Here is a 24,651-nt window from a genome sequence, read left to right as displayed (position 1 = left end):
CGACCCGTCGGCGGAAAAAATCAGCATGGAACTCGGGTTCCCAGCCGTCCTCCAAGGTTGTCTCTCATCCGTCAATTTCGGTTCATTTTCGATGTAAATTGGCCCATTTTCAAGCAAAATGAGACCAATTTTGATCCATATTCAACATATTTGCACATAAATTGAACAGATCATTTTTTATCACATAGTTCATCACTGAAATCAATACAAATCAAAAATAGTTCAATAAATCAATATAAATCAAAATAGTTCAACAAATAAAAACTCATAATTCATCATAAATCGAGCTAGACGTTGCCCTTGAGCCTCCATACGTGCTCCACGAAATCGTCCTGGAGTTGTTGATGCACATGTGGGTCTCGGATCTCCTGACGCATGTTGAGGAAGGTAGTCCAGGTTGTCGGTAGCTGGTGATCAACCTGAACAAGAGGACCCTGCGTGTAATATGGTTCAATGTCGAACACTGAATCTTCCCTCTCGCTCTCAATGATCATGTTGTGCAAGATGACACAACAAGTCATGACTTTCCATATTTGATCTTTCGACCAGGTGTGAGCGGGGTACCGGACAACAGCAAAATGAGATTGGAGCACACCAAATGCCCGCTCGACATCCTCCTGCAAGCTTATTGACGCTTGGCAAAGTAGGAGTTCTTCGTCTTCGTACAGGGTTTGAGATAATCTTCACAAATGTGGACCATCTTGGATAGATGTCATCTGGTAGGTAGTTGTAGTGGTGCCCATTGACCTCGTCACTAGTAGGAAAAACCTTATAGGTAGGACGCTGTTAGTAGCGCTGGAATATAGCACGCGTTGCCGCTACTTAGCAGTAGCGCTGAAATTGTAAAAAGCGCTACTGCTAAACGGGAGACAATGAGCCCACCGACGGTAGCAGTAGTAGCAGCGCGCTCTTGTAAAAAGCGTTACTGCTAAGTAGAATATCAGTAGCGCTCGGCGGGAATCAGCGCTACTACTATTGGCCCCCACTTAGCAGTAGCGTTGCCTCAGAAAAGCGCTACTTTTTTTTGAGTGTAAGACAGTAGGATAAAATCCTACTGCATGTATATATAAAGCCAATAGTTACACATGTACATGATGGGGAGGGGGTGGAATGGGGATGGGGGGGAGGGGGGAGGTGGGCATGGTGGGGTTACATATTGTGTGGTATCAGCTAGGGTGGCCACAATGTTATCTATGTTTTGTACCTTGCTAGTAGGCACACGGTGTCTAAGATTGGAGAAGTCTAGTACAAACCGACGTTGCCAAGCCCCAAGAGATGGGGTTATTGGCTCAAAGCACTTGTAATTTCTTTCCTTCCATAGACTCCAGGCTGCCACCAGAAAAATATTCATGAACATGTCCCTGGGGTGTGCTGTCCTCTGATGTTGTAGTTTCTTTAGTCTATGTTGTTGTTCTGACCATTTGATGTTGAGCATATTCCAACAGCGTTGGCTAAAGCTGCATTCAAAAAAGAGATGTTCCAGTGTTTCCTTCATGTGTCGATCGCATAGCATGCAGTCCAGAGTAGCCCCTATGTTGTAATGTCTCCGCTTGAGCATATTCCTCGTGTTGAGCCTGTCCATCAGCAAAAACCATCTAAATACCTTGTTCTTTGGGACACACTTTGTTTTCCACAGCCAGTGAAACGCTGGATGCACCGTAGTCTCTTTGAAATAGAAACGTCGATATGCTGCCATTTCAAAGGTGCCAGCCCCCCAAGAACACACCAGTCATCTCCCCTAGGGTTTAGCTGCACCTCTCTGATTTCTTGTTGCATCATCCTGAGTTCATCATGCGCTTGTTCTGACAGGGGCAGCGAGAAGGCTTCTTGAAGCGAGCTAGTCCCCAAGAAGTTCTGAACCGAGGCATCTTCAGTTCTAGCAAAGGAGAAAGCCCGAGGGAACTTTTCTGCATATACGGCATTGTTCCAGTTGTCTTTCCAAAAGAGCGTCGAGAGGCCATTGTTAACATTGACTCGCGTTATCCCTCGGAACACCGGCATAAGTTTAGTCAGTTCTCGCCACCAGAAAGAGCCATAGCGATCTTGCGCGTGGGGGATTGCTTCCCCGTAGTGTGTGTTCCAGATCAATGCTACCCATGGGATTTCTTTTCTGTTGTAGAACTTGTGAAGCATCTTTAGAAGCATCGCGTCATTCTGTAGTTTGAGGTTCAGGACCCCTAGGCCGCCATTCTCTTTCGGGCGGCAAACTGCATTCCATGCTACTAGAGCATTACTTTTGAATCCATCTTCAGTCTTTTTTCTCCATAGGCACCTCCTCCGGAGTTTATCAAATTGTTCTACAATCGTTGGGGGGATTCTGAGGGTCCCCATTGGGTACACAAGTAGCGACGTGACCAGTGAGTTCATCAAAGCCAATCTGCCTGCATGCGACATGAGCGCCATGGCAGCTATGATTTTCCTCTCCGCTTTACAGACTAGCGGTGTCATATCCAGGACAGTAGGTTTAAATGTACCCAGCGGGAGCCCTAGATAGGTGAACGGCATTGTCGCCTGCGCACAACGAAAGATCGAGATGATGTTGTCACACACCTCTTGTGTCACATTGATAGGAACTAGGGTGGATTTCTGATAGTTAATCCTGAGCCCTATCGTCGTGGCAAAGTCATCTAGTATTCTTTTCATTCTCGCAGCCTGGACATCACACGCCTGCATGATGATGATGGTGTCATCGGCGTATTGGATTACTGGAAAGTCAGCATCGCCTCTTGGGTCGATAGGGTAGGATAACAAGCCCAGATTTAGTTGTTTGTTAATCTCTGTTTGGAGTATGTCCGCCGCCAGCACAAATATCAATGGTGAGAGAGGGTCTCCCTGTCTTACTCCACATCGACAGGGGAATTTTTTACCAGGGACTCCATTCAGTAATACCGATGATTTTCCTGACGAGAAGATGCATTGCATCCGTTGGATCCACTTTGAATTAAACCCCATACGTTGCATGATGGTGATCATAGCCGAATGTTCAACCGTATCAAAAGTTTTAGCGAAGTCTAATTTAAGTAGGACTATCTCCTTTCGAGAGCTTTGACATTGGTGTATGTACTCGAACGCCCATGCCAAGCAGTCATGTATAGATCTACCACGGAGGAACCCGTACTGGTTTCGATGCACAATCTGTAGAATGATCTCCTCGAGTCGCTGTGCCAGTATCTTGGTGATCATCTTGAGGCAGCAGTTAAGCAGGGTAATGGGACGATAGTCGTTCACTGTCTCAGGAGAAGCCGTCTTGGGGACGAGCGTGATGTGCCCATAATTCAGAGGTTCCAAGTTGAGATTACCTCGGTGGAATTCGTCACAGAGATCATAGAAGTCTTTCTTGATGATGTGCCAACAAGTTTTAAGAAAGGCGCCATTAAAACCGTCTGGCCATGGAGATTTGTCAGCTGACATCTCTTTCACTACGGCGTCTATTTCCTCTTTGGCAAAGGGGATCGTAAGAGCTTCAAAGTCGACGCCTTGTCGCCGTAGTTGCGTTAAATCAAACCGTATATCGGGAGATCTCGCCCCGCCCATCCTTGTTCTATAAGTGTCAAACAGGAGAGCCTCCTTGCCGGCATGTGTCTCAACCACGAGCCCTGTATCAGTTTTGAGTGTAGCCACAAAGTTGCCTCGATACCGTTCAGTTGCAACTGTTTGAAAAAACTTTGTGTTTTCATCTCCAAACTTGATCCATCTGATGGAGCATCTCTTGCGCCAGTATTCTTTCTGGTATGTTAGCAACCTGAGAAGGTGATTTTTGAGGATGCATCGGAAGTTTCGTTTTGGCGTGGTGAGAGTACATCGATCTTCAAGGGAGTCTAACTCCAGCAGCTCCTTGTTGGTGTTAATAGTTGCTACCTTAAGGCGGGAGATACCGCAACTCCATCTTCATAGTGCAAATCGAACAACTTTAAGTTTCTGACAAATTATCGCCGCTGCATTGCTATTCCGACCATGTTTGATGGGTTTATTCCATGCTAGCGAGACTGTCTCCATAAACCCTGGGTGGGCAATCCAGTATGTTTCAAAGCGGAATGTTTTGTTGCGTGGAATGTTTGTTTGTATTTCGACCGAACAGGGAATATGATCGGATACAGGCCGTGGAAATGGACGTACCAAAGTGTTGGGAAAGGAGGTAGTCCAATTCAGAGACGTAAAGAACCAGTCGAGTTGTTTGAGCAGAGGGTTTAGCTGCATGTTCGACCATGTATATGCCCGGCCTTTGATTGGGATCTCCGTTAACATCTGCTCATTGATGAATTCATTAAACGTAAACATGTCTTGAATGTTACCTTCGGGTAGGTTGCGGTTCGTTGGTGCCCTAATGAAGTTGAAGTCCCCTACATAGTCTTGTGGATTTTCCTACGGGATTATACCTTAGTTCTTAACTAAGGTAAATACTTGTCGTCGCTGTGCTGCATCACCCTTTAATATTAGAGGGAAACCAATGACCCGCGAGAAAATTCATGGTGTTGCATGCTGGTCCAATCGGTCGCTTAGACCGGGTCGAAAGCCTTACGGCCGATCAAGAGATCTGGTTCGGGAACTTAGAGTTCGTCGCCGATCCCCGGGGAGACCTTATTCGGACAACACACCTCACTTTTGATGCATCGGTATCTCGTCCTCAAGATGGCTCCTGACCATGCTTCGGCCTCGAATCCTGAGCCGAGCGCATTGTGCGAATAACCGACAGGTGAACGTAGCTCGGGCACAACTCTAAATATTCCAAAGACGGATATGCCTCTCATTGATCCCATGGACTTCGGATGTGTGGACGCCGTGAATGTTAAGGAATTAGACAAGCTACTTGGTTGAATTCAGGCCATGGGAGTATCCCACGACTAACCGTCGATCTATGACCAGATCGGGATCAGACCCGATGACACGGAAATCTATATCCCACCTATTACTCACCTGATTGCCACGGTTGAGGAACCAGCGGGAGGTTCGCCCTCCCTACCACCAAAACTAAAAACCATTTGTGTCCTAGTATCCGGTAACGCGGACTCTCCAGGCCATGCGGCAATCAAGTTATGCCCCGAACTCAATTCGGAACACAAGCAATCATGTCCGGCTGGCCGTTCAGGCTCCAAACTCGACGCTCCAAACTCCCTCAATGGTATAAGGTACAATTAGCGATACCAGAAGCATGTATTTTGTTGAAGCACCAAATTTTTTCCCACCCACATCCATTCTAGGAATAATCTGAACATCTCAGATAGTTCTAGCATACGGGACCTCCACCGCCTCCGGTAGGAGCCAGGGGAAATGGTCCAAAACTTCTGGGCTAGATTCCTGTTGATCATAAACCATATACCGGATTGCAACGGCCAAGATATTACAAATATATTCTGGCATAACTGCCAAAAGGAGGGAATCTTAAATGCCCTGTCCCGTCGTCGCATACAAATCCTTACCGAGCTTTGTGCATTAATACATAAATATTGTGCCATGGAAAGCACCTGACTGTCTCAGCAACTTTAGGTGGAACCAATCCGTACTAAGCATCCTACACACCACGGGTCGTAGGGCATGGTTGGTGGCTTCCCATTTAGAGTAAAAAAGTGGCCGTGCGCTGCAACGGATTAGCAATTGTACGATGTTCAAATCAAGCTATTGAGAACACATAATGTATAGTCAACCTTGTTAATTCAAAATCAAATAAATTTGAACGCTGGTTGCACTTATAAGAATATAATACATTTAGTTGGTGGATTACATGCGGCTAACCTAGAGAGCACAATGTATTTTAGAAACCTTAATTTAAATTTGTCAATTGAAACTTCAGTTATTCATCATAAATATAAATTGTGACTCTGTTTTTGTTTGGAATTTTCATTTTAAACACAACAATATATTAACGATTTAAATATAACTTTTTTGATATTAGAATACTACTTATACTTTCTTTGTCAACTAATATAAAAGCATTTAAATCATTAAAGTAGTGATCTAAACTCCTTTATATTAAATCAATTATATAAGTAGTAAAATCTGTGTAATTTTAGGATGGCGCTGTGGCCTCTTGAACCTTGTGCCATCGAGCCATCACATTCACAGGCATCTGAAATCTAGCCCCACGAGACAGGGGATAATTTCCCGTTTATCCTTTTAATGCACCTTCCCGCTGTAGTTATTTAGGTCTCTTGTTGATATTTCAGAAAACATGTGATCCTATATATACTGGTCAAAAACTGTATAAAAGAGCGAGGTGGGGTTATGTAACATGAAAAAAAGAGGTGCATCCTTGCTGCTAATAAAGAGAGAAAAGATTCCTAAAAAAGACAGAGAACAAAAGTGTTAGAACCGAGGACCGAACCTAGTTCTCCTTGGTGGAAGAGAGGCGCTCAAGCCACTACGCCTCAGACATGGTCATGATAGAACAGGGTCTTGGGCTTTAAGAACCGTGTGAGACTGCGGCTTTGACAGGAAAAAAACCGAATCATTTTCCTCACTTATGGGTGTCATAGTGGGTAATTTAGGTCAACTTTGAGGGTAATTTTTATGACGTACGACAAAAGCGCTAGCTGCTTTATTATTAGGGAAAGATGGTTGGGGCAGGTGTGTATCATAGATTTAAGCCTCCCCCAAGCTTGAGCGATGCTTTCCCCTTCACGAGGCCAACAATTATAAATAAAATTTCGATCATGATGAATTAGATGCATAGTATAAAACTTCTGATGAAATTCTAGCTTTAGGAGATTCCAATCCCATGATCCAATATCATTTCATAGCCTCTACCACATTAGTGCTTTTCCCTCCAAAGATAAAGAAAAAACTTTCTTCTTAACTTTGTCTCTGGGTAGACGTGAAAGCTTAAATAATCCACAAATCTCATCGACATATATCAAATGGTAATCAGGATGAGTTGAACCGTTATAATGATTAGCCAGAAGTTTTTCTACCATACGCGAAGGAATCTCATAATAACATTTTCAGTAGGTTCAAAAGGTTGAGGAAAAATTTCCTAAACTTCCTTTACATGCGAAGATGCCCCGAACAAGCCACTCAAAGGGTGACCGTTCATAGTGATAAGCAGTAGTAAATTTCAGCACGTACCGAAAATGTTACCTTACCAATTTCCACTTACCAAAGGAGCTTCACTCCCCGGCAACGACGCGAGAAAAGAGTCTTGATGACCCACAAGTATAGGGGATCAATCGTAGTCCTTTCAATAGATAAGAGTGTCGATCCCAACGAGGAACAGAAGGAAATAATATGTAGTTTTCAAGAAGGAATTCTCTCCAAGTGTTGTAAGTAACAGTGATATATAGTTTTGTAGCAAGATAATTTGTAACAAGTGACAAGTAATAATAGTAGCAAAGGTGCAGCAAGGTAGCCCAATCCTTTTCATAGAAAAGGACAGTCCTGCAAGTCCTCTTATATAAAGCAAGCGCTCCCGAGGTCACATGGTAATTTATGTCTAGTTATGTTCATCATATTAAGTTGATTCGCGTTCGCCACTTTGATGATTTGATATGTGGGTGGAACAGTGCTAAGGTGTTGTTCTTACTTGAACTAACAACCTACTTATGATTACCCCATCTCGCAAGCATCCACAACTACGAAAGAAGAATTAAGGATAATCTAACCATAACATGCAACACGTGGATCCAAATTAGTCCCTTGTGAAGCAACGCATAAACTAGCCTTAAGCTTCTGTCACTCTCGCAACCCATCATCTATTTGTTACTCCACAATGACTTCCCTTAGGCCCATTACATGGTGAAGTATCATGTAGTCAATGTTTACATGACACCACTAAGAGATGTAACAACATCCATATCATCAAAATATCGAACGAATACGAATTTTACATGATTATTTATAACAAGACTTCTCTCATGTCCTAAGGGACAATAATTACTACTCACACATCATCAACATGTTCAAGACGAGAGGTGTAATAATAGTGATTAAGGATCTGAACATAATATCTTCCACCAAGTAATCCGACAAGCATCAACTACAAGATGTAATCAACACAACTAGTAACCCACACGTACCAATATGAGGTTTTGAGACAAAGATGGAATACAGGTGATGAACTAGGGTTGGAGATGAGATGATGCCGATGAATATGTTGATGAAGATTGGTCCTCGCACGAAGGAGGAAACGTTGGTGATGATGATGACTTTGATTCCCCCCTTCCAGAGGGGAATTCCCCGGCAGAATCTCTCTGCTGGAGATAAAAAGGGCCTTTGCCCAGGTTTCCGCGTCGAGACGGCAACGCTCTGTCTCGAAATATAACTTATGATTTTTTTCTAGGGTAAAACACACCATATAGGAGAAGATGGTCGCGAGAGGGTCGGCTGGGGGCCCACAAGCCATCAGGGCACGGACCGGGGGGGGGGGGGTGCCCTGTTGGCTTGTGCCCAGCTGGTGGACCCTCTTCGGTATATTTTTTGTCCAGAAATTCTCAAACATCCATAAAAATTCTATGTAAAGTTTGAGGTTATTTGGAGCAACTTGATTTTGTGCCTTTTTCTCGGTTACACGGTCCAGAATTCCAGTTTCCAGATATTTTTCTCTCAGTGATGTACCTTGCATATTCAAAGAGAGAATGCATAAGAATTGCATGAAATAATGAATAAAGAATAGGATCAACACAAATATCAATAATAATTTATGATGCAAACTGAGCGTAGCAGCGACTCTTAGACAACTTGACGCAAAATGTGTCGAATGAGGTTTTCCCAAATATCATCCTTAGGCCTTGTTTGATACTAGTGTATATTAGGGAATTGGTGAGGATTATTTCAGTCAAACCCCTAAATCCTAACATATCCCAAAAGACTATTTGATTCTAGTGTAATTGACATGTTTCATCCTCACATTTTTGTCATAAAACCTTAAACTCTGGTGCATTTTTCTTAATACAAATACACTACCCTATCTAATGAATTAAAAATAAATGAAGATTTAAAGGGATTAGGTAAAAGTAATCTGATTCCTACGGGGATTATCCCCACACACCTTCTTAGAAACCCTGTTACCAAACAAGGCCTTAGGGAATGTCAAGTGGGCCTCGGTGAACGGCCCAGAACCTCCCAAACGGTTCCTATCGAAAGCCTAGAGCAGCCCAGCCTACTCCACCATTCCCTACCCATCCACTCCGCTCTAGTCCTCTCACCGCCGGCCACCGCCGCCGCGAAACCGATCGCCGTTCGCCATGGCGCTACGCAGAGCAGCCTCCCTCGTACTCAGGCAGCGCATCCGTACCCTCGCCCCCGCTCCATCGCCCAAACATCTAAACCTTCTGCCCCCACTCCCGCATCCCCGCCGCCACTACTCCCCGCGGCCGCCGCCCGCGCTCCCCGCGTCCGCCCGCGTCCTCGCGGAGGCGGCCGAGGAGGCGTTCGAGGCGGCCTCCACCACCACCGACCTCTTCGCCGCCTTCTCCCGCCTCGAGAACGCCGTCTCGCCTACGGACAAGCGGCTCGCCCTCGCCTGCCTCAAGCTCGGCCAGCACCTCGACTCCTCGGCCTCCGCCGACCCCTCCCGCGTCCTCGAGCTCGCGCTCCGCTCCGTCGGGATCCTCGAGGCCGCGGCCCCCAGGTCCTCCGAGCCGTCGTCGGACTCCGACGCCGTCTCGCTCGCCATGGCGCTCCACCTCGCCGGCTCCGCCTCCCTCGACCTCACCCGCTTCCACGACGCGCTCTCCTTCCTCTCCCGCTCCCTCCGCCTCCTCACCCCGCTTCTCCCGGCTAAAGACGCCGCCGTTGGGGATGAGGGCGGCGACCCTGATGCCGAAGGGTTCGACGTGAGGCCCGTGGCGCACGCGGTGCGGCTGCAGCTCGCCAACGTGAAGACGGCGCTGGGGAGGCGGGAGGAGGCCCTTGCCGACCTGCGCGCCAGCGTGGAGCTCAAGGAGTCGATCCTGCCGCCGGGCAGCCGGGAGCTCGGCGCGGCGTACCGGGACCTCGCGGAGGCGCACGCCTCCGTGCTTGACTTCAAGCAGGCGCTGCCATTCTGCCAAAAGGCGCTGGAGCTGCACGAGTCGGCGCTGGGCAAGAACTCGGTGGAGCTCGCGCACGACAGGCGGCTGCTCGGTGTGATATACACTGGCCTAGAGCAGCACGAACTGGCGCTAGAGCAGAATGAGATGTCCCAGAAAGTGATGAAGAAGTGGGGTGTGGCTGGCGCCGATCTCATTCATGCCGAGATTGATGCGGCGAACATCAAGATTGCGCTGGGGAAGTTTCATGAGGCCGTAAGCGTGCTAAAAGACGTCGCCAAGAAGGTGGAGAAGGACAGCGATGTGCGAGCTCTGGTGTTCATATCGATGGCCAAGGCGCTCGCCAACCAGGAGAGGGTTGGGGACACCAAGAGGTGCTTGGAGATCGCTTGTGGCATTCTAGAGAAGAAGGAAGTGTCTGAACCTGACAAGGTGGCTGAAGCTTATATCGAAGTATCCTCGCTGTATGAGATGGTGAATGAATTTGACAAGGCGATATCTTTGATGAAGAGGAGTTTGGGGATGCTCGAGAGGATCCCTCAATCACAACACTTGGAGGGGAATGTGGCAGCTAAGATTGGATGGCTATTGCTTCTGACAGGGAAGGTGACTGAGGCCGTTCCATATTTGGAGGATGCAGTAGAGAGGATGAAAGAAAGTTTTGGGCCGAAACATTATGGTGTAGGATATGTATATAACAACCTGGGGGCTGCGTACATGGAGATGGACCGGCCCCAGTCTGCTGCACAGATGTTTGCGCTCGCAAAGGAAGTCATGGATGTTTCCTTAGGGCCTCACCATTCTGATACAATTGAGACCTGCCAGAGCCTCGCCAATGCATACAACACGATGGGAAGGTACTATTTCTGTTCACTTTTCATGGTTGTCCACTCAAACACAAACATGATTTCTGTTAGCCTGGTAGAAAATTCAGTGGTCTAAGATAATTTGCATGTTAATCTGCAAGTAGGTTTGTTTTTGCATATTCCTGCTTTTACATGTGCATGTTACTACTGCAAGAAATGTTAACCTAAAGATTGTTGGCAAACAGTGTAGAAAGTACAGATTATCGGGTGGTACATACCTAGAATTACAACGAAAAGTGTGCAAACCCTGAGTTACAATGAAAAGTGTGGGGGTAGGGGGGAGAGGGTATCAATGCCTTCACTTTTGTGCCAATTCATTACAGTAGAGGGAAAACTGTAGAAACCAAGATCAGCCCAACAAACAAGAAAGAAGAAAGAGGAACAAGTAAACTAAGGGTATTACTCACAAAACACCTGTCCAACACCATTAACAGGGATCAATGCTACAACCAAGGACGACTCATTTTAAAAAATTCTACGATTACGCTCCTTCCAAAGGTGCTAGGCCATATAAACCGCCGCCGAAACAAGATGTCTTGGTTCAGGATTCTTTATAGCTCTGGAAGACTTTCACCACCAACTATTGACAGTATTTGCATTCAAGATGGTCGCCGAGACTCTTGATAGCGATAAAAACAAACACAAATCAAACTTGCTTCACAAAAGGGCAAAAAAGCATGAAGTGAGCTTCCGATTCAAACCCTTCCTTTAACACTCACACTACACACCTTCAGATTGTTATTCTTGATATTGCCAATGAAATGAAGGCTATACACTGTCAGCTTCCAAGAGATAGTATTTGGGCTGTTAACTAACTGAATGTTCTGCAGCATATCCCAAGTCTGAATAAAACGATCCATTTTAGTGACTAATACGTGGTGTGGGCAGAAAGCACCTAATTGACTAGCCCCAGAGGTTCCTCCCTAGGCACGAGCTTTCCTTTCCAGAGCTTTAACCTTCCACAGAATTCGTCCAATAAAGGCTGGCAATCAATCTTCCTAAGATTTCTGTAACCAAGGGGAAGCCCAGGGTGCTTGCATGGCCGAGAGCCCATCTGACCTCCAAAGACCAAGAGGATATCACACGAATCTAAACCATGTCAGCTAATTGGGTAAGCCACACATTTACCAAGGTTCACCTCAAGTCTGAACACAACTCCAAAAAATCGCATGAACAAGGTGCGCATGCACCATAGTGGCGAGCTGGTATTATAAGCACACAGTTGTATGCAGGGTGTTGTTTGCTCTTTAGCTGGATTCTTGGGAGTAATTGAGCAACGATGCTTCCCTGTAATGACTAATGACAGTAATTTGTTATGCCTTTTGACTTTGAGTTGATCAGTACTATCCTCTTCTTTTTAAATGCAGCTATGCCCTGGCTATGGAGTTCCAAAAGCGAGTGATTGATTCATGGCGAAACCATGGTCCCAGCGCTGAGGACGAGCTCAGGGAAGCCATTCGTCTCTACGAGCAGATCAAGATAAAGGCCCTAGCATTCTTGTCACCCGGTGATCAAGCAATCGCGTTGCCTGAACCTCAGGAACAGGAAGTCGATTCGGATCCGGCCAAAGTCGCACAACAGTAATTAGGAACTTGGGGTCGTGTACCCTTTTCTTTCCTCTACTTGGATGCTGCTTTGCTGTTCTGCAGTAGAAGAAATTTTGGCTGTAGATTTGGCGCAGGAAGTAGCCTTCTGTACCATCTAGAAGATTGGACAGTCTATCTAATCTAACGTAACCAAGACTTTATTTAGCCATGATTAAGAATCGGAACTTGGTTGAACTATTGGGTGAGGAGTTTTTCCATGCTAAAGAGTACAAGTATGAAAAATATCCGAGTCCCAGAAATCAACGTTTGGTGGACAGCCATTTTGCTGTGACAATGAAGAAGCCCCTGACGATGTAACGGAGGACGCCATCTCGACATTTGTTGGTGTTTTAGTATGGTTTTGGTGAGAATTTGCTGCCTGTGCTAAGATCAGGATATCGCAGTGAGCTCAATGGGCCGCAACCCCTGTTTTCTTTTCCCTTGTCACTTCATGTTCTTCTTTGGCTTGCCTCTGAAGTTTCAGTTTCTTGGTCACAGTTGTTCCATCACCCTCAGCTTATTTGCCTTTTGTGTTCTGCTTCTTCACTGCTTGCCAATCTTTTTTGTAAGAATTTGAAGAATATTTGTTATTCCTGTTTGTTCTCATCCAAAGTGATACAGTAAAAGTCAGGTAAGTGGTGGTGTACAGTTACAGTAGGAGCAGCTGCTCATGTTGTTCTGAACTTGTCATGCTCTGAAGAAACATTCAGGGAGAACTGAACCTGTGACACCTTAGAACTGTGATGACAACTAATTATCCTCCATTAGAGATAATATAAATGCTCCTCCTCTTCTGATACACTATCATTCATGAATCTTGCAAGCGGCAAAAAAGATTATGAACACCCCAAACAATGTGACAACTAACTAGAATCACTACCTACTGCAATGTGCTTCATTGCTGCGGCTGCTGCCGCCACTGCATTCTCCATGGAAGCAAGTGCTGCTCTTGGAGGCCGCCGTGCCATCTTCTTGCTGCTGCTGTGTCGGTGTGTCTTCTTCTTCTTCTCCGGTGCCGGCGACCTGCACCTGGATGACCACCTCCTCTCGTCTCGGCAGCCGGTCCATCATCAACGGAGCTTGTTTGCCGGCGGCGGCGGTGATGGCGGCACGGCAGAGCGGGCAGTTGGCGCAGCCGTGCAGCCAGGTGTCGATGCACTCGGCGTGGAAGACATGGAGGCAGCCCGGCAGGAGCCTCACCCTCTCCCCCTCCTGGAACTCGCCGAGGCACACCGCGCACTCGCTCGCGTCGCCGGCGGCGGCAGCGTCGTCCTTGGCGGCCTTGCTGTACCTGAAAGCCGGCAGAGCTCGGATGGCCGGCTCCCCGAGCCCGCCGCGAGCCTCGTCGGGCTCCGGCCCGTGCACCACCGGGAGCTCATGGTCAACGGCGGCGCTGCTGCGGCGAGGGCGGCGACGGCGGGTGAGGGAGACGACGAGGCTTCTGGGCCCGCCGGAGTTGGGGCTGGAGGGGTCGGAGGAGGTGGCGTGCCAGGTGAGGCAGCAGCGGATGACGAAGACGTAGTAGGTGAGGAGGAGCGCGGAGGTGGTGAGGATGCCGAGCACGGTGAGCACGAGGATGGGCAGGCTCGTGAAGCTCAGCGTCACGTGGTGCGTCAGGCGGGACGTCGTCGCCGGAGAAGACGATGAAGACGACGAGGAGTAGTAGTAGTAAGGTGGCAATGACGACGAGGACGACGGGGCCTGCTGCTGCGGCACCGGGAAGACGGGGCCCCTCCCTGCTCCCTCTGCATTCATGGATGCTTGATGCTTCAGCTCAGAAAGAAGCGAAACCGATGGATGGATGGTGGGCGGTTGATTTGACGATGTCGATGCAGCATATGTAGTGCTGTGGTGTCGTAGCTCGAATTCGGAAGTAATGGCGGCGATCGATGTGGCCGGGTGGTAGGAGGGAAGAAGGGCGAAAATGACGGGACGGGTAGGAGAGAAAAAATTGCAGTGGGGCAAGAGGATGTCGCAGCAAGTTCCAGCCGTTGGACCGAACTTTTGGTGTATCTAGAAGCTGATTTCGTTTTGGGCAGCACTCGCGTCGGCCCAACTATTGGACCGGTCGACCTCTATCCGTTAGATTTTGTCCTCCGAGTCGTTAGATCTCGTCGTCCCCAACCTCCTATCTTCAACCTCTCGCACGGGAAAGGGGAGAGGCACGCCTCGCACGCGTCGACCGCCTCGCCTCGCCTCCTCACCGTTGATCGCCCTCACCGTCGGTCGCCGCCCTCGCTGTCCTCACCTATGTCGTCTTCGTACGTTTCTAACCTTCGTGGATGCAGCAGCGTGCGTTCATGGTTGCAACCCTTATAAAAGACTATACGATTGCAACAAAACAGAACTACAGATGTAGCAAATTTGTATAATAGTTGCAGTATTTTTTCATCATGATTGTAACTCGCCCATGTCAACGGTTGTAGCAAAAAAACAATACGGTTGCAACAAAACAAATAATAAAACGGTTTGCAACAAAACAGAATTACGGATATAGCAAATTTGTATAATGGTTGTAGCATTTTTTCATCATGGTTGCAGCTCGCCATGCCAACGCTTGTAGCAAAATTTCCGTTAAAGCTTGAAGCTTTTTTTTTCATGCCGGTTGAAGTTTTTTTCATGCCGTTTGAAGTTTTTTACACATCGCTTATAGCTTTTTTTAATAGATGCATACGCACAGATCCGTCCATGGCAGGAGGCAGCCATGGCATCTTCCGTGGCTCGGCCCGAGCACCGGCGATGGTGGTTTTGCAGCAGCGCCAGCGAAGGGTACGAGGGCGTGCGGCGGCGCCTGCGGGTGAGGGAGGGGGCGACGTCAGCCTGCGTAAAGGAAACACCAGCGAAGGTACGAGGGCGTGCAGCGGCGCCTGCGCGGGGAGAGGGGGCGACGACGGGCTGTGCAAAGGGGACGCATGCGACGGCGGCGCCTGCACGGGGGAGGGGGCAACGACGGTCTGTGTAGAGGGGACGTGCGTAATCCGCCCAGATCGAACGAAAGCGATGCGTCTGGCTGAAGCGGTTTGGCCAGCGGGTCGTGTATAAACGTTTCCGTTTCGTTTTCGTCCTTGGTTTTGGCTGACAGCGACCATTGGGTTCAATTGGAAGGTCTCTTTCGTCTGTCTTTGCCTTTGCTTTTTGGTCGTGTCTGCTGCCCACGGCTTACGCTGGACTGCTGCTCGAAATCTGTTGCACGCAAAAATTCCGTATGGAAACGACGAATTCCGTGTCTTTTCATTTTTGTTAGTTGAACGTATGTCATGTCAAATCGGTATCAGTATGAAGAAGAAGATAAATACAGCACGATCTGGTACGGTACACACAAAGAATACGTACTGCTCCCAGATATAAGATGTTTTTTGAATATTTCAATGTAGACTACATATGAAACTTATATGAATGAAAAATATACTAAAATGCGTCTATATAATCCGAAGCAAACCTCTTATATTTGTTAACGGAGGGAGCAGTAAAGATCAGTGCAGTGACACTTGACACGATGGAGATAGAAGGCTGCGCGCACGACACGATGGAGATAGAAGGCTGCCTAGACGTCCTCCTAATCGTCGTCGTCGGGCTAGTGAGGTCGACGAGCGTCGGTGCGTGCGTCGGAGACGTCGTCCGCCAATGGTTGCACCGACACTCGCTGGGCAACATGTCGCTCCTCCTCCTCAGCTTCGGCCTCGCGCTTAATCAACTCGAACCGCAGGGCCTCTGCGCCCTCCCCCGGCACCCGCCGCTACCGCCAATGCTCTAGGTAGGCTGCCTCCTGCTCCGGCGTCGCACCCAACCATACGGGTGGCGCACTGACCCAGTCGCGCAGCACCCCGTCCCAGGCGTACAGCTCGGGCCTGAGGACCAGCGACCCTAGCTCGGCGAGAGACGGCAGGGCCAGCGGCGGCACGATGCAGTCGCCGACAGTGGAGAGCGTCATGGCCTCCGCCAGCTATTTCTGGTAGGCCTCCTCCTCCTTGAGGTGCGCTTCCTCCTCGCTTGCACGCAGGACAGCCGCCAGCGCGTTCTGGTACGCGGGCTCCGGTGTCTGGTCTTCTTCTCGCACGATGAGGGGCGGCGACGGTTCAGCCACCACATCGCGGACGCCATGCCGGCGCTGCTCCTCGTGCTCCCATGCAAACTAGACCTCTCAGTCAGGAGAGTCAACAGCGTAGACGGGGTTGCGTCGCTGCTCTGGTGGCAGGTGCTGTCGCCAGCGCCTCACCTCCTCTGCATGCATCCGCGCCCGACCGCGGCACCACTGGCACTGGGATCCTCTCCGGATCCAAATGCCAGTCATGCGGCAGCATGACATCAGGCTAGGGGAGGGCGGCGCGGTGCTACCAGTGCCATCTTGCCTGGTGTACTGGTACGTTCACCCGCTGTTGAGGCAGACGAGAGGAAGACGTCGACGACGGGAGCGTCGGGGACTTTTCCTTGTCTTTGCTGGAGAAAAAAAAACCCATGGTTGCTAGGGTTTTGACGCCGGCTCTGGCTAGATATGGATGGGGCGACTTTCTCAAAGAAGATGAGCCCCCCCCCCCCCGCCGCCCCCGCACACTCGTATTAAAAAGGGCACATGTGACTCGCTGACGCATGGACCCATGATGGGCGGTCGTCGTTAATAAAGACGGCGCTGGCGTTGAATGGGCGCCACGTGTGGACGGGCGCGGACATGGGAAGGCGCGCGCCGTGTCCGTCCCGACGCATTTCAGGCGTAATTTTGAATCGGAAATGGGTCCGTACGAACGCGTTTTGGGTTTGGGTCGGCGCGTTGGGCCTCCACTTTTGTTTGCGTCGTCGCATATGGACGCGGGTGGATGATTTAGGCCGCTGCATTGGAGTTGCTCTAAGAGCATCTACAGCCGGACGCCTGAAATAACCCCTCATACGCCCGCGGACGCCCCCGGTCAGTGATTGAATAGGACAGAGAAAGAAAAAAGTGATCCAACTAGACCCCTCATATCATCCCTATACGCTCCGGCTGTCCGCAAACCCTCATATCCATCTTAAATATGGGGAGGATATGAGGGCTCGCGGACGTGCCCAGTCAGTCCACCACATAGGACGCGACCCCATCCGAACCACCTTTTTCTTTTTTATTCATTCTTTTTTTCTTTCTCTTCCTCTTCACCAATTACGTGTAAGTGACCGGACATATAAAGAAAAAATGAAGAATGTGGCTGCGCGAACGGACAAATAGGAAACACGCCTGGTCACATGTGCGTGGGCGTTTAGGGAGTCATATTTGCAATGTCCGGCTGAAGATGCTCTAACTCGCTTGCAAGTTGCAAGGGCGGCAAAATTTGGTGTTTTGACCCTTTTATGAAAGTTAGCCGAGATCTGACCCTAGTTTATAAAAAAATCAGGATCTTTTCCTACAGCCGAGGTTCATGGTAATATGGTATAACAGCCTACCACCAAGGTCCCTGGCTGTAGAAAACTTATCCACGCCAACGCGACGCACCTCTACCGTCAAAAAGCTGACGGTAGCCTGGACAACCCTGCTGCCAAGATGTCCGACGGTAGATGCCAACACACAATGTATTTGATACTTAGAATTTTTTTTAAGTAGGTTGTGCACCCCACCACGAGGGTCCTCGGTGTTTGATGGTAGGAGAAGGGTCAGATTCTGCAATGTTTTTAATTTAAGGTCAGATCACGACTAACTTTTATAAAAAAATCAAAACATGAAATTTAGCATGCAAGGGCCATTGGTCCCTGAGCTGCCTGAATCCCTGGCAAAAGCCTGCAACAAGGTTTGCTTACCGCAAACAATGCTGATGGGCCTTCTGTTGACGCGGAAGCTGACGATGAACAATTTTTACTGTCCCCTCTAGTCTTGACTGTTTCTGGTGGCATCCAAGGCCCATCAGCTTAGCAAACTGGAGGCTGCTGAGTCAGAAGATGAAGATGATGTGGAGGAGGAACGAGATACCCAGCTCTTACCAGTGGAGTTGGTCGACAAAGTCTGTTCTGTCATGTGCTCTTTGCCCAACTCCTTGCAAGATGTTTCTCTGTCACACAAAAGGTTGAAGTGTGGAAACTCTGCTCCTGTACCTGAAGCCAAGTGGACAGGAGCAGTTCACAGCCATCGTCTTGTCTCGCTACATCCATCGTCTCGGAGCAGATCCCATGCCTTGCCTCCCTACGTCCATCGTCCAAATCAATCCTACGGCAGGCAGGAGTTCACAGCCAGCCAAGCGGCTCAAAATGTAGACAGGGGAAACAGAGCCGCTTCAACATTGGTTCAGTTATAAAACAGCAGCAGTTCGGCAAAACAGCAGTGTTACAAGGCTGTAAACAACATTACCACAAAAAAATTCAGTTTTGCAAACAACAACACTTCAGTTCAGTTTAGCAAACATCAAGCAAAAAGTAAAACCTGGGCCATAATTATGTACAGTAGGTCTCAACACTTCAATACTACCACCCGTGCACTTTTAATACATGGATATTCAGTTTACAGGTTCAGGAAAACAACAACAGAAAGCTGAACACAATAGAAAGTCTTTTGTAGGTGTGAACAAACTAATTTTTTGAAGCACTTAACACCCAAATTTATTCTTACATAGTAATCATCCAAGTACATAGATTTGTCCCTTTTACTTGTACATAGAGACTATAATTAGCCCCCAAATCCAGAATACTATAGTCAACTCTGTACAAAATGCTAGTCGACACTTCCCAATATACTGTATCTAACTAGCTACCTTACGTAGTACTGCTCATTACTACTTTGTACTGGACCTACATCATCAGCAGGAAGGCACACTGCTGTTCCTTCTAGAGCGTAGTGATTATCAGGGGAATATGAGGAACATAAGGGTCATGCTCTTATCTTGAGGAGGATGTGGAGATTTTTGACTTCATTTTAGAAAGCAACTTCGGACCTCAAATGTAAATTTCTCATAACAATCACTAGGAAAGATAGTACTCCCTCTGTTCATTAGTATAGGACGTTTTGAACTGACCATACAAGTCTGTAAAACGTTATAAATGAATAAAAGGGACACTAGACATGGATGCCACTACAGATATAATATAATGTATGCTTGTATGACAGCCTCTATGAATTGCTCAACTTCAAATGACCAGTTCGTCATTACTACGACGCAATCATCAGATAATTACTTAGCACTAACAACAACAAGAAAGCCTTTAGTTCCAAACAAGTTGGGATAGGCTAGAGGTAAGACCTATAAGATCTCGTGACCAACTCGTGATTCTGCACAACAATGAGAATCAGTTTCGTTTTTTACTTTGTTCTTCTGGCCCATTTTGGTTCTGGAGGGTTACTATCAGTACATTTTCAAGTAGTCTAGCTATAGGCATATTTTTCAAGTAGTCTAGTTCTAGGTTCTAACTGGAGATTGTTAAACAATGTTGCACATGTCTAGAGATAAGATCTTGTACCGCAAGTTATATAGAGATAGAGTTACTTTAAATGATTGTAATCTTGTTCAACCGAATATCTTTATCTCTCTTATCCCTTGTGCTCCAAGATGTAACTTAAACATTGTAACGCTATCTCAGGGTGTTGCGATCCCTCTATATAACATGCAACCGTCGCCCAAGGCTGGGTACGACGTTCTCACATGATAATCAGAGCCTAGCTCTTCTCATCTAGTGCTAGCACCTCCTTTGTCGCCATGGCCTCCTCCAGCACCTCCACTCCCACCCTCACCGGCCAAATCACCGAGCGTCTCACCCGTAGCAACTACATCATGTGGCGTACCCAGATCGCGCCGCAGCTTCGTGGAGCTGGTGTCTTCGGATACGTGGATGGAAGCATCCCAGAGCCAGCCAAAGTCGTCGTCACCAAGGATAAGGATGGCAAGGAGGAAACCATCCCCAACCCTCTTCATTTCTCAAAGATTAGATACCATGACATAAGGTTGAAATGTTTGAAATATATATTGAACGAGTGAGAAATATTGAAGGCTGACGGTACAAACAAACAATATTTGTCCATGATTCCCCAAAAGGATTTTATGAGCATATGTAATGACTACCCCTTTAACTATTTTAGAGCATCATCCCATCGACCGGCGGCGGCGACCGGAATTCTTCTCGACGCCATTGTCGCTCAAACCACTTCCGCCATCGTCGGCGGTAGATGAAGGAACCTCAAATTCGTTTTGTGCTCGGATTGGAACAAGTAAGGAACAGGTGCCAATCTCGTTCTGTAATCGGATTCGAAGAAGAAAGAGATCAATTTCGGTATGTATATTAGGAAAAGGTGCTGTTTTTTATATGTCTCTCACTCGTGAAACAATAATAAATCCGTCGAATTACCAAGTGTACAGTACACTAGCCCGAATCGGATCTGAAGGAGGCTATAATAAGCGCTCAACCCGGCTGTGTACGATTATCGCACCCGCGAGGAGATCATTTCAAACATATTTTGTGCTCGCGTTTTGTTTGTGGATTCAATTGCGTACTTTGTTCTCTTTTGAGACCGGATCACCATGAAGCTCAACAGAGGTCGCCGACGCAGACGTGATGTAAGTCGTTGCTTTTGCTTTATTATTATTGTTCCAATTTATCGATCTATCACCGATTACTAATCCTCCCCTATACGCAGTTGAAGAAATCAGTTGGTAATGGGGAGGCCAGGCTAAGCGAGCTGCCCAATGATGTGCTGCTCAACATCCTGGAAACACAGTCAACGGAAGCAGCTACTAATGTGGAGGACAGGCTAAGCGAGCTGCCCAATGATTTGCTGCTCAACATCCTCGAGAGAGTTGGTACCCTTGATGCTGTAAGAACCTGCATCCTTTCGAAGAAAATGCACAAGCTGCCAACTATGCTCTCGCAGATCGTAATTGATCTTAGCCCCCGTGACTTGATTCAAATGGATGGTGTTGTGGCTCATGTGGCGGACAAGATCCTTAGTACGAGGTCTCCACAGATCACCGTACGCAAGCTGAAGCTCAAATTTTTCTTGGTTCCCTCTCGCTGTCTCTCCATCGGAAAATCGGTCGGCCTTGCCATGGCGACCCAGAAGTTTGATGCAGCTGAATTTGAGATCATGACACTGAGGGATAATGGATGTTGCACTGATGCCCATCGCCTGGTTTTTGCTCAGCAGTTCAATGATTTTGTTGGTGATTGCCCAGATGCATTTTCTGGTCTCACGCGGCTGGATCTACGGAATATGAGGTTTGGTGAATCGGACATACCCAACATTCTTAGCACCTGCAAGCAGCTCGAGTCCCTATCTTTATTCGAGTGTGATGGGGGGGTCTGCTCGGTGCTGCATGTTGAACATGCTCGACTGGTTGAGTTTGTTATCACCTTTGGGGAATTTAAAACAGTGGTGCTTGACCGTCTACCAAGGCTCCAGCGGATGACCTACAACATTTGGCCTTGTGGTGAAAATCCATTGGTTCTTGGTTTTGTCCCTCAGCTTTGGAAGCTCAGTCTTACTAAAGCAAACCTTTCATCAGGCAAGATCCTCAACTTAAGCAAGCTGCTTGATAACGCCCCCACAGTAAGCGATTTATATCTGGACTTTCTAAGCGAGAAGGTACTCACTCTAATCATCTCCATCCCATTTATGTATGATGTTTATATCTGACGGTAGCAACTTATGCATCACTTGATGATGCAATTTATGCACAAGTTGTACGCATTATATATTACTTCTAACTTATTTTATCTCTCCCAGATTTGGGTTCAACCAGAATGTCCGAAAGTGCTTGCTCCTGTGCTTGCCAAACTTCGATTTCTGAATCTGGATCATCTTCCCGAAGAATGTGACATCACTTGGACATTGTTCCTTCTTGAAGCTGCACCATACTTAGAGGAGCTTTGCATCACAGTATGGGATCATAAGTGCCGAATGGAGTCACAAAAGAGTATCTCTGAAAAATCGGATGTGAAGTGGGAGCCATCTGTTCCTCATTTTAAGCACAAGAAACTGGTGAGGCTAATTATTTATGGCTTCCAGTCCGATGACAATTTCATCGGATACGTTAGACGCGTCATTCAAGCTGCTGTGAACATCAGGGAGGTTTCCCTGCACGACAGGAAGGTGTGCCAATGGTGTTTCGAAAAGTTTCCTCACCTGGAGGTTCGTCCTTCGAGTTATCCACGGACCAGCGAGGAGCTTGATTTGTTGAGGGAGAAGATGACAGCAGCGTCGGCTACAGCTTCTCCTTTTATTCACTTCCGCTCATAAGGTGGAGTTGAAGATCAACCTCTATGTGTGGTTGGAAGGAGTCCCCTATCTTTTTTTTCAAAAAGGAGGCGTTGCCCCGGCCTCTGCATCGAGGTGATGCATACAGCCATTCGGAGTCCCCTATCTGAAATACCTCATTAGTACTGTAGCTACTACATGAGCGCTATTTGCATATTCTGCAGAAATGTATCTCGGCTACCAATTTGTTGGAACGACTTATTAGCTATTTTTGGCAAATGAATCAAATAAAAATATAAAATAAGCAAGTTTATGATTTGGTCGCACAGTAGCATGCTTATGTTGAATGCAGTCAATATTCAGTTCGAATGATGGTCTGTTATTTTTTCTATCTTGTACTGTAAGTATTTATGAGAGCCACGGACACTGAAATACAAACTGCTTTGCTGGAAGAAGAAAATGCTTTGTTTTTCATGGACGCTGAAATACAAACTGCTTTGCTGGAAGAAGAAAATGCTCTGTTTTTCATGGACACTGAAATACAAACTGCTTTGCTGGAAGAAGAAAATGGACGTAGATAAGGGTAGTGTACCTGTTCCTGGTTGCCGCCGGCGCAGGTACACGCCGAGGAGCTCGGGGTTGCTGCACAGTGGTCCGTCCCCAGCGGTCAGCTCAGGCGCGACGATGAGCTCCATTCGGGAGCAGCTCTGCACCTTTGCTGAAGATTTGCAACGATCGATCAGTTCATCAATGACCTCTGCACTTGGGTTTCGAACACAGGATTTATCTGACACACAATGATGTGGGGTCAGGGACTTTGCACGTTGGCTATTTGTGCAGAAAATAAATTCTTGTTTTCTGGCACAAGAGAAAGTTGAGTGCTTGTGTATTCTACACTACAGCTAGCATGATTTCAGATTTTTCATATCCTTTGATGATTGCTAAGGTTTTGTTGTTTGCATCAGCAATAACAAAATCACCGATCTGATTTTGGATGAGCACATCAGTGTGTTACTACTCCCCTCCGTCCCGAAATTCTTGTGCGTTTTTACAAAAAGAAAAAAAAACCTGGTCTTTTTGGGACATAACCCGCGGTCCAAGCTCTCTGTTTGTCTCATCTTGTTGTTGCTCACTGGTTCTCGCCCCCGCCGCTTTGCTCCGGCTCGCCCCCCAGGGCCGGCCCTGAGGGGGGGCGAACGGGGCAGCTGCCCCGGCCCCCCAAAAGTTAAGGGCCCCCTCCCATGTATGCATACGTAGACATGCAGTATTAGGGCCCGTATTTATATCGAGAAAAATGAAGCCCGGCACTTCCAGCTTCGCGTACGTACATAGAGAAAAATAAGAATAAGGGAGACTATGGATCTGGTCCATGTTCACATGGATAGGCAGGACACACAAACAAAGAAAGGAATCATTCGTTTTCTGTAATTGTGCCCTATTTTTTGGGATCACGGTATCAGACCCTGATTCCGATTGTTCCCTTCCTTCTTTTGCATGTTCGTCTTCGATAGGTAGGCGAGTCTCCTGACGAACGATAACGATGCGGGCATGCGGCTACACCAGGTATGACTACGACTAGGTCTCCTCGCGTCCTCTAACCCATGCGTGTATTGTTCTAGCATTCTTCTTGTTCCTCATCTAATCCTGAATTTTCGAATCTCGATTAATCGAACTAGAAATTGTCGCATTGTGGATAGAATAAATTATGTCATGATTAGTATAGAGAGAAGGTACTATGATATGCCCTAGATTTTTTTGGAATTGATCTTATATATGCATAGCTTTCCGCTAATTTGAAAAGGTAATTGTTCCTTCTAATTTCAGCACCATCATGTGAGGCTCGGGTAGAAGGTATCTATCCGCTGATAAAAGAAAAATGACGTTGGACTTAGATGAGATTAAAAGATCATTGAGAGGATCCCTTAGTAAATATTTTCAGAGTGATACAAGCACTTCAAGAAATCCACACAAGTTGGTGATAGTTCTTGCCGATGACCAAGCTAGCACTAATTAGGGAGATGATACTACAAAAGACAATGTTGACATCAACATGGATGATATGGATGTGAGTGATCCTGCACACATATTTATTTCATCCACGCCAG

General features: G+C 47.3%; 3 protein-coding genes across 3 annotated transcripts; 2 read left to right on the top strand and 1 right to left on the bottom strand.

Moving 5' to 3' along the window:
* Positions 1-9,024: 9,024 nt before the first annotated feature.
* LOC123402800 (protein KINESIN LIGHT CHAIN-RELATED 1-like) lies at positions 9,025-12,654 on the top strand. The gene is made up of 2 exons (XM_045096760.1): positions 9,025-10,816; positions 12,193-12,654. The coding sequence occupies exons 1-2, from the start codon at positions 9,174-9,176 to the stop codon at positions 12,407-12,409; spliced, it is 1,860 nt and encodes a 619-aa protein (XP_044952695.1). The 5' UTR covers positions 9,025-9,173; the 3' UTR covers positions 12,410-12,654.
* A 498-nt stretch (positions 12,655-13,152) lies between these two features.
* Positions 13,153-16,342, bottom strand: LOC123405883. The gene is made up of 3 exons (XM_045099406.1): positions 16,220-16,342; positions 15,090-15,365; positions 13,153-14,412 (listed from the first exon to the last, which is right to left on the bottom strand). The coding sequence occupies exons 1-3, from the start codon at positions 16,340-16,342 to the stop codon at positions 13,288-13,290; spliced, it is 1,524 nt and encodes a 507-aa protein (XP_044955341.1). The 3' UTR covers positions 13,153-13,287.
* Positions 16,343-20,054: 3,712 nt separating this feature from the next.
* On the top strand, positions 20,055-22,631 carry LOC123405882. Its single transcript, XM_045099405.1, has 4 exons — positions 20,055-20,299; positions 20,435-20,486; positions 20,915-21,934; positions 22,076-22,631. Exons 1-4 carry the CDS (start codon positions 20,055-20,057, stop codon positions 22,586-22,588), a joined length of 1,830 nt encoding a protein of 609 aa, XP_044955340.1. The 3' UTR covers positions 22,589-22,631.
* The last annotated feature ends 2,020 nt before the right edge of the window (positions 22,632-24,651 follow it).

This window comes from Hordeum vulgare, chromosome 6H, assembly GCF_904849725.1.
Source record: "Hordeum vulgare subsp. vulgare chromosome 6H, MorexV3_pseudomolecules_assembly, whole genome shotgun sequence".
In the NCBI taxonomy this organism is placed as follows: domain Eukaryota; kingdom Viridiplantae; phylum Streptophyta; class Magnoliopsida; order Poales; family Poaceae; genus Hordeum; species Hordeum vulgare.
The sequence above is the reverse complement of the archived record's forward strand: the minus strand, read 5'-3'. Positions and strand labels throughout refer to the sequence as shown.